Raw genomic sequence first — 16,808 nt, 5'->3', positions numbered from 1 at the left:
AATACCATGGAAATACGTTTTCTCTGATCTCTATTATGATGTACATTAATACCTTCTAATTAAATGCTTTTCCCCTAAAACTTCTTTTGAAAAAAATTTTGGCTAAAACGCAAAAGAGGAGTACTGGAAATGTACTCATTCCACTGGTCATAAGAATGAGGAACTCAACAGAGTTAAGTGATCTTTATTAATTTTACTAGTCCTACAAATGTACCAATTGACTCCAATAACAGAAACTTTGTTGGAATAATACATATTTCCCTCCTTAGAATACAATTTTTTTATGTTAGACATACTAAAATATAAAAGGTAATGATTTCTTACCATTCCTTTGTTTAGCGATTCTGTTAGTAACAGGCATGTTAGTGCTGACAGTGGGTGGTGTAGTACTAGGAGAGTTTACAGTAGCTGGTAATAAAGATGAGAAAGATGTAATTTTGCAAAGAGCACATGACAGTTAATTTGGACAAGCAATTTATAATTAATGCATTAAAATTTACAGGGGAAGAATGGAAACCATTTTGAAATACAATAGACTCCAAGGTTGTAATGTATAAGATGAAGCAATGCTTCCTATGGCACATTAAGAATCAGTACACATGGCCTTTGATGCTATAATACACAAGGGTCTGGAGCAAGCACAAAGTGACGAGAGAAAGGACATTTAGATTCTAGATTCTAGACCTAGGTCTCCATTAACAAGCTGGCAATCACACAGTGAAACACTAAACCCTTCTAGAACTCAGTTTCCTGAGTCTGTCAGAAGTTATAGAAAGCAGCCCGTACAGATCTGCAGCTTGAAAGTTATCTAAACTAAGTTTGTCTAATAACATTGAGACTAGAGAAATAAAATCTCAGAAGACAAATGTACTTCTTCTTAAGATGAATGTAAAGAAAAGACAAATGAAATGCATAGACTAAGTTAATCATTTAAAGATTTCAACAAGTTTACTAAACACTGATGAATAAAAGTATTTCATAGGGCAAGCTTTATAAGGGAGACATTTTCAAAGTATTATGTCAGATATCTCAGGTGAGAATAATTTTAAAATATAAATAACTTTTTTTAAACTTTAGATCTTGAACTAAACAGAATTACAGATTTTTTAAATTTCATATAACAATTTGAAAACTAGACAGAGATCATGGGGAAAAAAACTACTTGATGACTTAATTTTCATAGGGTGTTGATTAATAATAATATCAAAGAAATTACGTCTCCAAAAGGAAAACAAAGACAATAATAAGTTACACCCCACCCTACCTCCTGCCTGCCCTACTTTCACACTGGAACCACAGAAGAGAGCTTAGGTTTCTACTTCTTCAATCTCACTTCTAACCACTGTCACCTTTGTGCTATGATCTTCTTAATAAGAGATCCAGCTTTTACAAAAGGCATGGCTGTGATTCTTAATGTGGTACATAGAACATGCTACTTCATTATAGAAGTATTTAGTAGAATAGATGAAAAGAGTCATGGGTAATTAGGAGGAGCAATGATAAAATAAAGCAAAATATTTGTATTATTTTAAAACTTGTATAACTTTATGTATTATTTAGCATGCAGCTATTTAGTACATAATATATGACTGAAATACTGACCACGATATAGTAAGCATCATAGTAATTAGCACAGTTATATTAACATTACTTTACTATAACTATTTTAATCTTAAGATTTAAGTTATCTTGTCATTATAAATTGTCTCACGGCCTTATCTTAAAGTTAACTGAATATTCAAATTAATTTCCCTCTTTGTTTTATAGACATGAATACTTCTTCAAAGTATTGTACACCGTATTTACACTGGACTTTTTGCAAGTCCAGTATATTCTTGAGAAGACATGGGGGAAAAATGAAACCAATCCATGTTTAATAGGATATAAATTCACATTTTTAAACTCAGAGCTTTGTGGAATTGTGGTTACCCATGGTGTGAAAGCATTCTTTCTCCACGCCGTATGTACTGTGCACCCACACAAGTAAAACACATGCAGAAATTCTTCTGTTTTGCTGTTTTCTGGCTTTCCAAGTGAAAAATCAGATAAAAATCAAAACAATGACAACTACATTATCCAAAATTGCAAGTAGAAAGCAAAGAGATTCTGAAGCACACTGTGGGCTCCCTACCTTGACAGAGGGTCCCCAGGTCTGCACAGCTGGCCAGTTCTGCTGCCGGGAGCGGGATCAGGTAGGAACCTTGATCAACACAAAGAGAATATGTAAGTTTGATTTATGATTTAGTGATATTACCCAGAAAAAAAATCATGAATCATACGGTTAATAGAAGCAGCCCTAGAAGAGTCCACCAGTAATTCTTTGATGTCAAGAAAGTATCTTAAGGTCACTGTGCCTTAATTTTCTCAAACATAAACCAAAGTATTGAAATTGTCCTTGAAATCTTTAACTCAATTTATCAGTCATCACACATCAAAAGAAAAGCAGTGCCATTGCCCGTTAAAGTTTGTACAAAAAGTTCAGGACTTTTTTGTATAAAACATTTTAAGAGTTTGGGTAGGAATTCATACAAATAAAATAATACAAACATCAAGAATAAGTTTCAAAAGTGAAGTTAGATATTATGAATTACCCATAAAATGCACAGTTTTGGTTCATACATCCTAGCAGATGTTATTTGTAATTCCAGAAATACATTTTTGTGACTTCAATTCAGTCTCTGCATCTTTTTATTTCAAGCTTTTACTAACTCATTCTCAGCAGGACAAGTTTTGAGCTGATTTTTTTTGTAGATTTTCACTGTTGCACTAAATATCCCTCTGACAATAAACAGACTTTTTCCAACAGCTTGAGTCTTGAGAAACATTGGCTATACGTAAAACAAAGTATATTGTATCAAAAACACAAAAAAATACAAATATATATGTATGTATGTGTATACACATACATATATATATACATATATATAATATGCACAATATATTTAATTTTAAGGGACATTTATGTAATAGTGATTTTATTCTAATAAACATTTCAAAACTTTCCTGTGGGAATGTGAGGGCACAGCTCCTGCACGAGCTAACAAAAGTAACTAGGTAAACAGTATGCATAAGCAGAAAATAACCTAACAGTTTAACAGTACCTCCAGAGGCATGATTTCTTCATCCTTGATACCTTGCGGCACTTGGCCCAAGGAAGGAATCCTGATACTTCAGAAAGGCCTGATCTTATAGGCAGGCTATGATATGACACTGACTGGCAAGCAGCTCTTGTCACAGACCTTTACACATTCCTTTAACAAACATTTACTTATTGCCTACATTATGTGAGGGACAGAGACCAGAATGATGCTTTAAGTCGCTGCTCTCAGGGAGACACGAAAGGGAGATGGCGTCACAGTTCTAAGTGCTATCAGGGAAGTGCTCCGAAGGTGGCAGTGACCCAAAGGAGGATGTGACAGCAGCTTGGTAAGAAGAGTGAACAGAAATCAATTTCAAAGAAGGCGGCCCATAGGGCACAGGAGGCTGAGAGCCAGGGGTAAGAGAGTAGAGATGGGTATTTTACTGGCAGACAGAATTTCTAAAACAAATACCAAGGAGGCACTGAAATGGTCTGTGCACGAAGTCACTGGGCATTGCTAAAGTAAAGTAAAAATTGACAAGGATGATCAGATATATAAACAATGGATAGCTGCTGTAAGGCTTTGGAAAATATCAATACCATGAACACTAGAACCCTCCGTCTTTCTTCCAGTGGTTAATCCCACACACTGGAACCTTGAGTGGTGGGCACTCAAGGCTGTAAACAAAAAATGAACTTCTAGGGTGCCCCCACAACCATCTGAATGGACTCCTCCTCTTGGCCAATATCCTTCTGAGTTAATCTGAAAATTGAGTTGAGGCCATGATGGAAGAGAGGGTTGTACATACCTCATTACACCCCTCCAGCATTAACATCTACACAGACCCTAAGTCTGATAAGAAACATTTACAATCTATCCTCTGTGAAGTCTGCTACCTGAAGGCTTCATCTGCATGATAAAATCTTGGTATCCACAACCCTTTATTTAACCCAGATATTCCTTTCTACTGATAATAACTCTTTCAATCAATTGTCAATCAGAAAAATTTTAAATCTATCTATGACCTGGAAGCCCCCTTCCCACTACTTGGAGTTGTCCCGCCCTTCTGCAGATTGAATCAATGTAAATCTTACATGGATTGGTTGATGTATTGTGTCCCTAAAACATAGAAAAGCAAGCTGTCCCCTGACCGTCTTGGGCACATGTCATCAGGACCCCCTGAGGCTGTGTCACGGGTGTGTCCTTAACTTCGGAAAAATAAACTTTCTAAACTAATTGAAACCTGCGTCAGATATTTTGGGTTCACCAGGTGAATTGCTAACATTGTGAACTCTTTCTTAAAGGCAGTGAGGGAAAATGAGGGGGAGGTAGGCAAGAAAACTATATTTCATTCGAAAATAGTCATTGTTTGGACAAACGGAGGCAAGATGGTGCACTTCCGGGTTCTTCATCACCAACTTTTCCCGCGTGCGCGAAAATGCAGCCGGCGCCCGGGAAGGTGCAGACCAACCGGGCATGCACCAGGTGATGTCAATCCGAAGAGACTAAGATTTACCTGGTCGCACCTGCGGAACGTCCCCCAACATGCCCGTGCCCTGCCTATTGCCCTCCCACTCCTAGAAAAGCCCCTCCGGATGGACGCTATGCTCGGACTTCCCAGCCCCACTCCTGTCGGGATGTTGGGACTGCATCAGGAACCCCGCCCGAGAGCCCCACCAGGGGGACTCTGCCGGCCTCCTTTGCCGTGAGGCGACAGACCTCCTCCCTACCCCACCTGTCTTCCCTGAAGCTAGGGACCAAAATAAATTTGGGATTTTGATCCTTACCCTTGCCTGCTTTGCTGGTTCTTTTGTGCCCGGCTTCTTGGATGGTCTTAGAAAAACAAATCCAGTTTTGGTGCCGAATACCCGGGGAGAGACCCCTTCCTTCAGGGCTTTCTAAGGGTTGAGGAACCTCCTCACTGCTCCCACCACGGCAGACGGACCAGGACCTGAGAACCCGCGTTCCCTCACGTCTCACGGCCCTCTCTGGGTTAAGTGCCCTTGTCTCCTCTTTACCTTCCCTCGGCCAAAAATCCGCGCGGTCTGAGGTCCACTTTTGAGCACCAAGTGGCTCGGGAGACCCGTTCAGGACGGAGACGGTCCGCCTGAAGGTAACTCCACTTTGGCTCCATGAGGCCATCCGATCTGTCTCTTGCTGGTTCCTCCAAGGATGCTTTGAAGCCAGGGCAGAGATCCCACTTCCATTCCATTGTGTCATTGTGTAAGTAAAGAGGAAAAAAATTGGGAAACCCCCAGTCAACATTTCCAAAGAGCCCACCCCTTAGGTGCCTCCTAGCCAATTTAAAACCTTACAGCCAAAGCAAGACCTTAGGCAGGAAGCAGTTTAATTTTCCTTCCACTGTGGCATGATCAAACCTCAGCATTTCGTGCCCAGCGGCTAGGCAAGTGGTCCTGAAATTAATACATACAAGGCTTTTGGCCTTACGCTCTCCTGTCCCAATCTGCCCTATACTCCTCCTTCTCTCCCCGCTTCTCCCACGGCCCTCCCTTCCTGCCCAGACTCCTCCTCCTGCTCCTCATTGACCTAGTAAGCCCCGCTCGCACCCGTGCCCCCTTCCGTGGTCCTCAGCCGGCCATCTAGGGTCCCCTATCTCTGCACACACCCGCTCTAAGTGCCCTGCCTCACACCCTTCCTACAGTGTTGCACCTTTGCGAGAGGTAGGCTGGGGTGGAGGGTAGTCAGAGTACATGTCCCTTTTTCCACGGCCAATCTTTTCCAAAATTGGAGAAGGTTTAGGTGATTTCTCAGCTAATCCTACCATATACACAAAGGAATTTAGTTCCAAATCCAGAGAAAATCCAGCCGTCATTCGGTTTAAATAGGCTGACTGAGTTCTAACCCAATATACGTTGGTTAGATCTGGCCTCCCCCACAGGGCCACATTTTGGCGTCTTCTTAGCTTTCATTCTCAATCAGCTCCTGACATTCGTAAATAACTTCCAAAAGGTAAGGATGGTCCTCAGGACCAATACAAGACCTAGTTAAATTAGCTTTAACGGTCTATAACTCCAGAGAGGGAGATGGCTGAGGCAACAGCTCCTAGCAGCGGCTTTACAGCCTAGTCGTGAACCTCAGGCCAGACAGGCAACACACTCCGCAGCACTGCCAAGGCTACAAAAGGAGCCTGCTATAAGTGCGGCCAAGGCAGGACACTATGCCAACAGGCTGTCTACAAGGTCCCCGAGCCCCAACGCAGCGCTTGCTATAAGTGCCAAGGCGTCAGGACATTGCGGCCAAGTTAATGTTCCCTAACCCTCGTCCACAGCAACCTCCCTGCCGCTGCTTGCTAGCAGGGAGGACACTGGAAGTTCTGATTGCCCCACCCTGAGAACAGGTGCTGCGTCTCCATGACCCCCTTTCCCAGGATCCTGGGAGCTCCTTCCAGCTCCTACATTCTGGACGACTGACAAACTGAAGTGCCGAGGGACTTCAGGGACCCCCATCACCCTCACCAAGCCATGGGTAACTCTCCTGTAGCGGGTAAGACAATTAATTTTTTTTTTATATCAACAGCGAGGCTACCTTATTCTGTTTTGCCACTCCTTCTCTGGACCTAGCCTTCCATCCAAGTATCTCCGTAGTAGAGTAAGCGGAAAGCCATCCACTCCACAAAACATCCACTCCTTAAAGTTGCTGCTTGGCCAACAACTTACCTCTTGAACATTTGGGTTCCTTCATTATTACCCTCATGCCTACCCCTTACTAGGTCCGAGAAATCAGTTCAACTTTTCCCGCACGTTCCGTGCCTACACTTTACTTAAATTTTCTTAAACTATCTCATACTCCCAGCCTTGCCAGACTATCCTTCTGGGTTTTGCCCATATTCCAACAAATGCTTCATTCCTCATTCCTATACTTAAATACTGTGCCTTATTTATTCTTCATCCGTACGTCCAAATACCAACTATAGGCCTTCGACCTTACAACGCCGCCTTAATAGCAGGACAGTAAGCCAGGACAGACCAGGCGCCCCCTTATTCACGTATATTCAATAAAAGGTTGGGATGTTTGGGATGAACGGAGGCAAGATGGCGGCACTTCCGGGTTTTCATCACCAACTTTTCCCGCGGCGTTGCAAAAATGCAGCTGCGCCAGGAAGGTGCAGCCAACTGGGCATGGCAGGTGACGTCAATCCGAAGAGACTAAGGATTTACCCTGGTCGCACCCTGCGGAACACCCCCCGACACGGCCCGTGCCCCGCCTATTGCGCCTCCCACTCCTAGAAAAGCCGCTCCGGACGGGATGCCACACGTGGACTCCCAGCGCCCCACTCCTGTCGGGATGTCGGGACTGATCAGAACCCCGCCCGAGAGCCCCACCGGGGACTCTGTCGGCCCTCCTTTGCCGGAGGGCCGCAGACCTCGTCCGCTACCCACCTTCTTCCCCTGGAAGCTAGGTGATCAAAAATAAATTTGCAGTTTTGCTCCTACCCTTGCCTGGTCGCTGGTTCTTTTGTGCCCGCTCGGCTGGTCTTAGAAAAACAAATCAGTCATTTAGGTTCTACAACCAAAAGAAGGGAAATAGAAGCAGGAATACTACTAATAATTCAGCCTTGATATCATGAGTAAAAAGGATCGACAGAGATAGATACAGATACAAGAAATTTAAAGACAGAATGCATAACATGTAGAACTAATTAAAGACGGGAAAAAAGGAAGAATAGAGGACGTTTTGCTAATTTCCAACTTGAGAAACTGGTACATGTCTATCTAATAAAAGGAGATGGGAAATAATAGAAGAAGAGCAGACTTAGGTGGGGTAAACACCAAGTACAGTAACGGAAACTGAGGTGCCTGTGTGACACCTAGATGCAAACGTGTTTTTGTAAGAGGTGCAGCCAGGAAATACTCATCAAAAGCTATAGAGTGTTTGGGATCACTGGAGATAGATTGCAGATTGGAGAAGGAAACAGGATGGAACCACAGATATTTCTATATTTAAGCATCAGATATAAGAAAAAGAGCTATAGACTTAAAAAGGTAAAACTTTTAGAGAGGTGGTTTTACAGAATTTAAGAGAAGAAAGTTTAATGCAGGGTGTGGCAATATCGAGAATACCAGAAAGGCCAAGAGTGATAAAGAATGAGAAGAACTTTAACTTTGCATTGGATTTTGGTAGTACCTCTATAGAAAATAGTTTGAGTTGTGTGGGAATGATGAAATCTAGACTGCCAAGGTCTGACGAGTGAATGCAAGAAGAGGAAGCTTGGCTGTGAAAGGAAGCAGAGAGAGGAAGGGGGTGTTTTAAAGACTGAAAACTTAAGCAAATGCACCATGGAAAAAGAATATTTGAGGAGGCAGAAGTTAAGGCAGGACTGAGGTGGAATTTTGTCTTGAATGCTTTTTGCCCATTATTCCCTTGCATCACATTTACTATAAGCCCAATTTTTGTAGGACCTCCCTTTTGTAGGTACTTATATTTTGTAAGGGACTTCCACAAACTAAAAAGCCTTTAAAGTTCAGAGCCTAATGAAATCTCAGCCTCTGTAGCATGCAACAGAGGAGACCCTGGAGGGAGTTCCTGTAGTTCTCATATTACACACAATGTTGGCAGTCAAGGGCTCCTTAGGCCACTTCTGGCACTGATACAATATCTCTGGAAGACAAAGGGAGATAAGGGCTCAGTGTTGTGGGAAAGCAGTTTTTAGGCAAACTACATTCCCACTAGTAGGTTAAAGAGCTTAGAGGTAAAAATAAGAAAAGAATATCAGAAGAGCTATGATTTAGAGCAAGATATTTAACAATTTTCTTGAACATTTCCTCAGTTTCATTGCACAGTAACAAGTATAAATTTCAATATGCAGCATTCTTTTATGGGAAACTGCAACATTTACTTCTCAATATTTTAGTTAGCTGTTCCTTCTGGGGAACTTCTAGTTTAGCAAATTGACTGCTTTAAATACTCAATAAACACTATTTTAATATGACCCAAAATGACAATAAAAATCAAACTGGAATGTTTTAAGTAAAATGGTATAAATACATGTGACTAATTTAATTAAAAGGAAATTAAATTGATAAATGAAAACTTGCATTACAAACACACCAAAATAAACAAAAACATGAAATATCAAAAGTATGCACAAACTTTATTTCTACCCAGTTCTATTTTCAGCACATCTGCATAAAAAGTCAATATCACGATCAATTTTCTTTGGCTGATGGATTTATGCATCAGGAGGTTGTTAAGGAAGAACAAACAATCCACTCTCCTGGATAGTGATATGTTTATCATCAACAAATTGGTTTTAGAATATGATCTGTATGTGTTTCCTGATTTTTGAGGCTACCAGAAAGGTGTTTTCAGATATTTACTTAATATTAATGAGACAGCCAAATGCCTAGGCAGATAAAAAGGGGTCCCCAGAGAATCTCCCACCCACCCCACAAGTGTTTACATCAGATACTTTTGTGCAGATGAGGAAACCTGCCGAGGCCTTGCCTGAACCTGCCCACAGCGGACTAGGGCCCGACTTGCGCACTGTGGGAGGTAGGTGGAGCCACGGAGAATTTGTGCCTTATGCAGGCGAGGAGCCTGCTCTCTCCAGCTCCTGTGAGGACCTGGCAATCAATCAGTGAGGTGGAGGGCCTATTAGTAGGCCTCCGTCTCACTTTGCTGAGCTTTTTGTTGTTGTGGTTTTCGTTTTGTTTTCCTTTTGCCCAATGAAGTCCTGCTCTATTCACCCCTCAATGTGTACGCGTGCCTAAATTTTCCTGGTTGTGTGACAAGAACCTGGGTTTTAGCTGAGCTAAGAAGCCAAGTTCTATAACATTAACAGCAAAATTTAGAGCCAAATTTTTTTGAAAAAAAATGTAATCACTGAAAACAGGTAGTTGAGGAAAAGCTCTAAAGCTGTTAATCCTTCTTCTCTATCTGTTGTTCTTTCCAAATTATGCTACTGAAAGGAGTCACTATATATTAATATTTACACAAGTTGTGGTAAAAAGGACTGATGTATAGTCCACTGCTCCTCTCATATCTACTTAATAATACTCCAAATAACCGAAGAGCAAACCCTCACAATAAGTTGCAATAACAGAAAAAAAAAAAAAAGTAATTCATTTTTTTCTTTGCAGTTGTTAACTAAGATGAATTTCTCAACTTTCCATGAATAAATATATATAAAGTGAAATTTAGTCATCTATGTTCATAAAGAGTTTGGGCATCCTCAAAGTATAAAGTCCTTTGTAAAGATAAAGTGATTTATCTTAATTTTATTATTTAAAAATGATTTAGTTATCTAAAAATATCACATTCAATCATTTGTTAGAAGTGCAAGGGAAGAACCAATAATGAATTGAAGGCTGTGAAGGCTATGAATTTAAGGCTATGAAGAACAGAACTGTAATGATTATGAAAGGGTAAAAATCCAAGAGTTGATGAAACCTTAGCAAACTCTGTAAAAAATCCTAGAGAGGGAAACAAAAGTAAGTACAAATCCAGAAACTTCAGAAAAGAATAACAATAAAGTACTTATAAAGTGTGTCTTATCTCTACATCCACAGTAGCTAATCCATGGAAGTGCCTAATAAATGCTTGTTAAAATAAATGTAATTTGTTTGAACTTAGACTATTCATTGCATTATACTGTACCACTCCCTCAGGAAAGAGTAGTAATCAGTAAAATAAATAAAACTAGTAGAGAAGGCACTGTCTGTTCTTTGTGAAAATTGACAGACATTAGCCAGTATCTAAACTTGAATCATCACACAGGTAAATAAATAATTGCACCTATAATTAAAGAGTCCACTAAAAATTTACCTATCCATGAGAGTCATAAAACTGAATGGGTTTAATAAAATTATTCTAAGAAAATGAAGATGCTATAAAAGAAGAAGATTTATTGCAAAATAAAGCATTTTGTTTTAAAAGGATTGACAGGTTTAACCATGTTTTAAAATCTGCTGAAACTTTCCTAATTAAGGTACATTTCCCAAATATTTTTTAGAAAAGTATAGGAAAACAAAGTCATATTCTAAAATTGTTAGAATATTTACTAATATATCAATTTTATTAAGGGTAGGATGTTCAATATGTGAAACAAATGACAGGACATTTTAATGTTGAATTGAGTCAGTTCAATTCTACTATGTTACTTTCAAATTAAAATTTATTTAGCAATATACCTTTGCAAAATCTATTTATTTTCCATCACAAATTAATCCTGAAATAAAACTCATATTGAGCAGACATTGTCTATTCAATGGAATGCTAGAAATAAATTTCTATTCTCCCATTGGTTACTGTACTGATCATTAGCTTGTTGGAAATTATAACCACAAACAGCAAGATGCTTTCATTTTCTGGAAAAAAAAATGAAAGGTTAAAATGTTAACAGGGTACACTTATGAAAGATTTGCTTAGCTAACAAGCCTTGATATAATCTCTGTTACAGGTATTTCCTGTCAGTTAATGAGTGACTTGGGTTCTTCAACTCCCAAAGCTGATGATTAAGCAGCAGGAAATTCCCTCTCCCATCATTTCTCCTGAAACACAGTCCAGGACATCTGAATGTCTGGAATGTGAGTGTTTAACGTCATCTTGGAATGGCAAGAAGATCACTATAAAAGTTAAAAAGACTCAAATATATTGACTCTGTAAGTTCACGCTACCCTTTTGACAAAATTACTTTGAAAACTTATAGATGACTAAGGTACATGAGTATGTACTTGATGCACTCTGATAATCTTAAGGCTTGGGAAAGGCGTCTCGAAGACAGAGTTTAAGAAATTATGAGAAATGCATGATCTTACTTAAATGTGGAATCTAAAAAGGTTGAACTCATAAAAGCAAAGAATAGAAGAGTGGTTTCCAGGGGCACAGGGGGTGGACAGGGCACAGGAGTTGAGAATGTATGGGTCAAAGGATGGAAAATTTCAGTTAGCCTGGAGAAATACATTCAAGAAATCTATTGTACAACATGATGACTACTGTTAATAACAATGATTGTATATTTAAAACTTGCTGAGAGATTTTACGTGTTCTGTCTACAAATAAAATAAGTACATGAGATAATAATGAAAGTTAATTAGCTCAAATTAGCCATTCCACAATATATACCTATATTAAAATATGTTGTACACCATAAACACATATAGTTTTTATCAATTAAAATAATTTAAAATAATTTTTTAAATGAGTATTCCCAGACATAAATACTAGACATGGAGATAGAAGACACGTGTTGGAGCCCACCACTGCCTCTGCCACTTATTTTCTCTAAGCTTCAGTTTCCTGGCCTGTATAAAGGGAGTGGCATAAATCAGCATTCCCACTTAAATGCCTATCAGGGCCAGAATGCAATCTAAAGACAAAAAGGGGCTGGAGTGGGAAGAATAAGGGGTTGCTAAGGGCTGAAGTAAACTGGGAAGCCCCTTGGAAAGCAGCAGCCACCATCTGGCTCCAGCTGTGTTGGCAATGCAGATATAGTAGCCTAGTGTATTATATTTACCAGAAAATCCAAAACTTCATTTTATGTGAAATCTAATTTTTTAATATTGGAAATAATTCATCAATTAAAAGCACTATGTGAAACAAATGTAAATGTATAGGAACAAATAAATGCTACCACCATCACCCATGTCTTAGGGCTAAACTAGCCTGTGGGCGATTGGTTTGTTTTCCCTGGCTGAGGAGATCTAGCAGGTATTTTCTAGTGCTGTCCAAAGTATGTGGTTCAGCAAAGTGGACTCTCATAGTTCTTTAGACTAGTTTCAGGGGTTGGCAAATGTTCTCCTAAAGGGCTAGATTGTAAACATTTTAGGAGGGGAAATTAGGAGGGGAGGGCAGGCTATACTATATTGATCACAATCAATTAACACAGCCATTGTAGCACAGAGGCAGACAAAGACAATATATAAACTAATGAGCATGGCTGTGTTCCAATGAAATTTTTTTACAAGAACAAAGTCACACATAAATTACTTTTGAATACTAGGCTCCTTCTCCTTTTTAATTGAGAGTTATGTCTGTGACTAAAATGTATACATTATCACTGTCTTAGTTTTAGTCATATGACATTTAAAGTTGATAATGAAACTTCTACTTTTTGTGTTTGAATCAGTCCTATAATAAAATAAGAGCTTCCAGAATTAGCTTGTGTCAATGGAGAATATTAGGTGCAGATCTATTTTAATACAATTTTTATCACACAGAATTATTTCTCAAAATATTCTGCATTTAGCTACTTCTAATAATAGCACATTTACAGTCTCATGAAGAACTAGAGACAACACAGTATTTGCAACAAACTATAAATCCTCATTTTAAAAAATGGAGAAAATGTTCAAAGAAAAAATGGATAATTTCTGATTATTAAGATTTTCTATAAAATGGACAGTTTTGATATTTAATACTGGCTGAGTAAATAGTATTCTTAGGTGATGGTTGTTTATTTAAGTCATCCAATTGAAATTTAATTCCAGGATGATAAAGATCAGTTTATTACTGTATCACCTTTGTGATTAAAAACAGTAACTGGGCCAGACTTGGTGGCTCACGCCTGTAATCCCAACACTTTGGGAGGCCAAGGCGGGTGGATCATGAGGTCAGGAGATTCGAGACCATGCTGGCTAACACAGTGAAATCTGATCTCTACTAAAAATACAAAAAATTAGCCAGGCGTGGTGGTGGGCACCTGTAGTCCCAGCTACTTGGGAGGCTGAGGCAGGAGAATGGTGTGAGGCAGGAGAATGGTGTGAACCTGGGAGGTGGAGCTTGCAGTGAGCTGAGATCTCACACCACTGTACTCCAGCCTGGGCAGCATAGTGAGACTCTGTCTCAAACAAAACAAAACAAACAAACAAACAAACAAAAAACAGTAACTGGCCAGGCGGGGTGGCTCACACCTGTAATCCCAGCATTCTGGGAGACTGAGGTGGGTGGACCACTTGAAGTTAGGAGTTCAAGACCAGCCGAGCCAACATGATGAAACCCCTCTCTACTAAAATAAATACAAAATTAGCCGGGCATGGTGGCGCACACCTGTGGTCCCAGAGACCTGGGAAGCTGAGGCATGAGAATTGCTTGAACCCAGGAGGTAGAGTTTGCAGTGAGCCAAGATCACCCCACCGCACTCCAGCCTGGGCAACACAGTGAGATGCTGTCTCAAAAAAAAATAACAATAACTTACTTATTAATTTCTTTTGTTTCAAGCCTAGTGTTAACATTTCTATTTGAGACTCTACAATTATAACTGTTATATTAGTGATAAACTCTGTGATATTTTATGACATGGGGAAAACTTAAGAATGGTTAAACCAAATGTCTTGATGGATCATGCATGGCTTATAATCAAATGTGTGCTATAAGAGCTGAGCAGGAGACATTTTAAAACTTAAAAGAGTTTTTTAATGACAACATATGTATCTATATGTGGGAATATATATACACGTACATGTGTGTATGTATAATTCCTTATTGACAATCATATTCATAGAATAATCCTAAAAAAAGAAAAAAAAAAAAAGGGAATAAGGTACAAACTCACCACAGCTTAGGTTGCTTTCAGCTTTCAGAGCTAGGTTTGGGATATTCCAGAAGTCATTTTGCCAGTCGACTACATTCCCTTTCATGTTACAGCTGAGATTGGAGAGGATTTTGGCATTCATGGTAAAATTCCAGAGTCGAAAGTTATAAATGTCCCCTTTTAGAGAGACAATTTCATTTTGATTGGAGCCCAACAACAATTTCCCATTCCCAGGAATAACTTTACTAATGGTAGAATCACATGGAACTGTTTCATAGTTTCTTTTGAAATTTACACCAATAGAGCCCAAAGAATTATTCCAAACAAGGCAGAGCTGCTCAAAGCTTTCTGCAAAAATGTCTTCTTTTCCTTGACAGGTAATGCATTGTTCAGCAAACATTTTGAATCAGAAATGGATAGAAAGTAACCACTCTTGGCCTTTCCAAAACTGAGCAATTGTGTGAAGGATGCATTTGAGTAGGAGAAAGCTGTCCAATCATTGTCTTCATGGCCAACTTTAGTTGCCTCAAAGCAGAGTGTGAAAGCACTGAGCTCTGGAATGGAGACACTTTTTGCAACAGATACCTGGTAAGCATCTGATGTCTGGGGTAAAATGACCTTTTGATTCCTTAAGGACACAGCAACTAGGACAAAACATAATAGGAAAAATAAACCTGTTAACTTCAGAGCACAGACTAATGTGATGCAAAACATCAAGCCCTCCACTGCTTCCTACTAGTTAGCTTTTTACCTACCATTTGCCCCATCCCTCCCCTCTTACTCATCCATCTTCTGTCACCAACCCATTACCAGTTGTCTGATATCAGCAATAGTAGTAAGAAATTCTACTCATTTCATGTCTAGTCATGATTGGATCTCTCACACCTAAACTTTTGAGTTACAGCCAGCAAAGTTGATAAGTATTTTTTAATCCTGAAACTGAGAAATTAACAATTTAAAAACCCCAACTACCTAATTAAGGAAATAACTGGTTTCAGGAAGGCTTTGTTTATACATTAAGATTTTCAAAAAAACTATTTTTCAAATGATTTCTAAACACAAATAATAGTTCTTATTTTCATTAATGATTACTTTTCACTCTTCCCAAACATTCCTGTACTGCCATCTCCCTTTCAGATACTCTATATCCTCCTATTTTTTCTGCCATCATCAGGATGTTTTAGGAACAAATACAAAACGAATTCTATTAAGGAGAGGGAGTCTAAGTGAAACAAAGCGGAAATTTAAGGTATCCAGACATATAAGCTAGTTTTTGAGTAGTAAAGGGTAGACCATGGAGTTTCCTACTCCAGCTCTTCTGGGTACTGGCCATGTGACCCTGGGTATGTTACTTCATCTCTCTCTACTTTTGTCTTATTTGTAAAATGGGCAACAACGGCACCTACTACATATATGGTCAATAAGAATTAAATAAGTTAATATGTCCAAAGCATAGAGCAGTGCCAGTACCACAGCAATAAGTGGCGAGTACTATTATTATAATAGAGGTGCAATAAATTCAAAATAAAAATGTATTCACCTAATCCTTCTATGATACATGCAAAATTATTAAATAATACCAATAGATGTAGCCCTATGCTAATATCATAGCCATTGTGAGACTAATTTGAGAAAGAAGTATTTCTCCTCAAAAATACTTTTTAATACTGGTTTCATATGAATAACAGTTTGAATATATTTTAATATTCAGTACATCAAGAATAGTTCTGTAATAAAACATCATTTTAGTATAACTATTCTAGTAAAAATCTATGATAGAATTTAAAGGAATCATGGACTTTAGTCTACTTTTTAAATATAAAGAAGTTTATAGGTCCACTTATGCAAAGAGACACTTAAACAATATGAACCACTATTCTACATGCATTGTTAAAATTAAAAGCCTAGAAATAAATGTCTCCATCAACATTTTATTAGTGGTTATGGCTGGGTGGCATTTGTACAGATAATTCTACTTTGCTTCTTTTTTTTGTTTTCCAATGTCCTATATTTTATCATTTTTAAAATATTATTTTGAAAAATTTAAAACATTTTGAAAAATTTAAGCATGTGTGTTTTAACCATGGCAAACATAAATAAATAACTCCACAATCAGAAAACACAACTTATAATAGTGAGGGTCAGTCATTTTCATAGTTGTACCTTTCTGTTTTTACTTAGAAAGTTCAGAAGAAAAAAAAGTATAAATCATTTTTATAGTTGTACCTTTCTGTTTG

General features: G+C 38.7%; 1 protein-coding gene across 1 annotated transcript in view; it reads right to left on the bottom strand.

Annotated features, from left to right (window-relative positions):
- ADGRG6 (adhesion G protein-coupled receptor G6) overlaps positions 1-16,808 on the bottom strand; it is a 147,844-nt gene that overhangs the window by 64,040 nt on the left and 66,996 nt on the right. The window contains 3 exon segments of the mRNA XM_017896413.1: positions 2,132-2,200; positions 14,593-14,940; positions 14,943-15,215. Coding sequence (XP_017751902.1) covers positions 2,132-2,200; positions 14,593-14,940; positions 14,943-15,215 — 690 coding nt within the window.

This window comes from Rhinopithecus bieti, unplaced genomic scaffold, assembly GCF_001698545.2.
Source record: "Rhinopithecus bieti isolate Rb0 unplaced genomic scaffold, ASM169854v2 scaffold_28542, whole genome shotgun sequence".
NCBI classification, from domain to species: domain Eukaryota; kingdom Metazoa; phylum Chordata; class Mammalia; order Primates; family Cercopithecidae; genus Rhinopithecus; species Rhinopithecus bieti.
The sequence above is the reverse complement of the archived record's forward strand: the minus strand, read 5'-3'. Positions and strand labels throughout refer to the sequence as shown.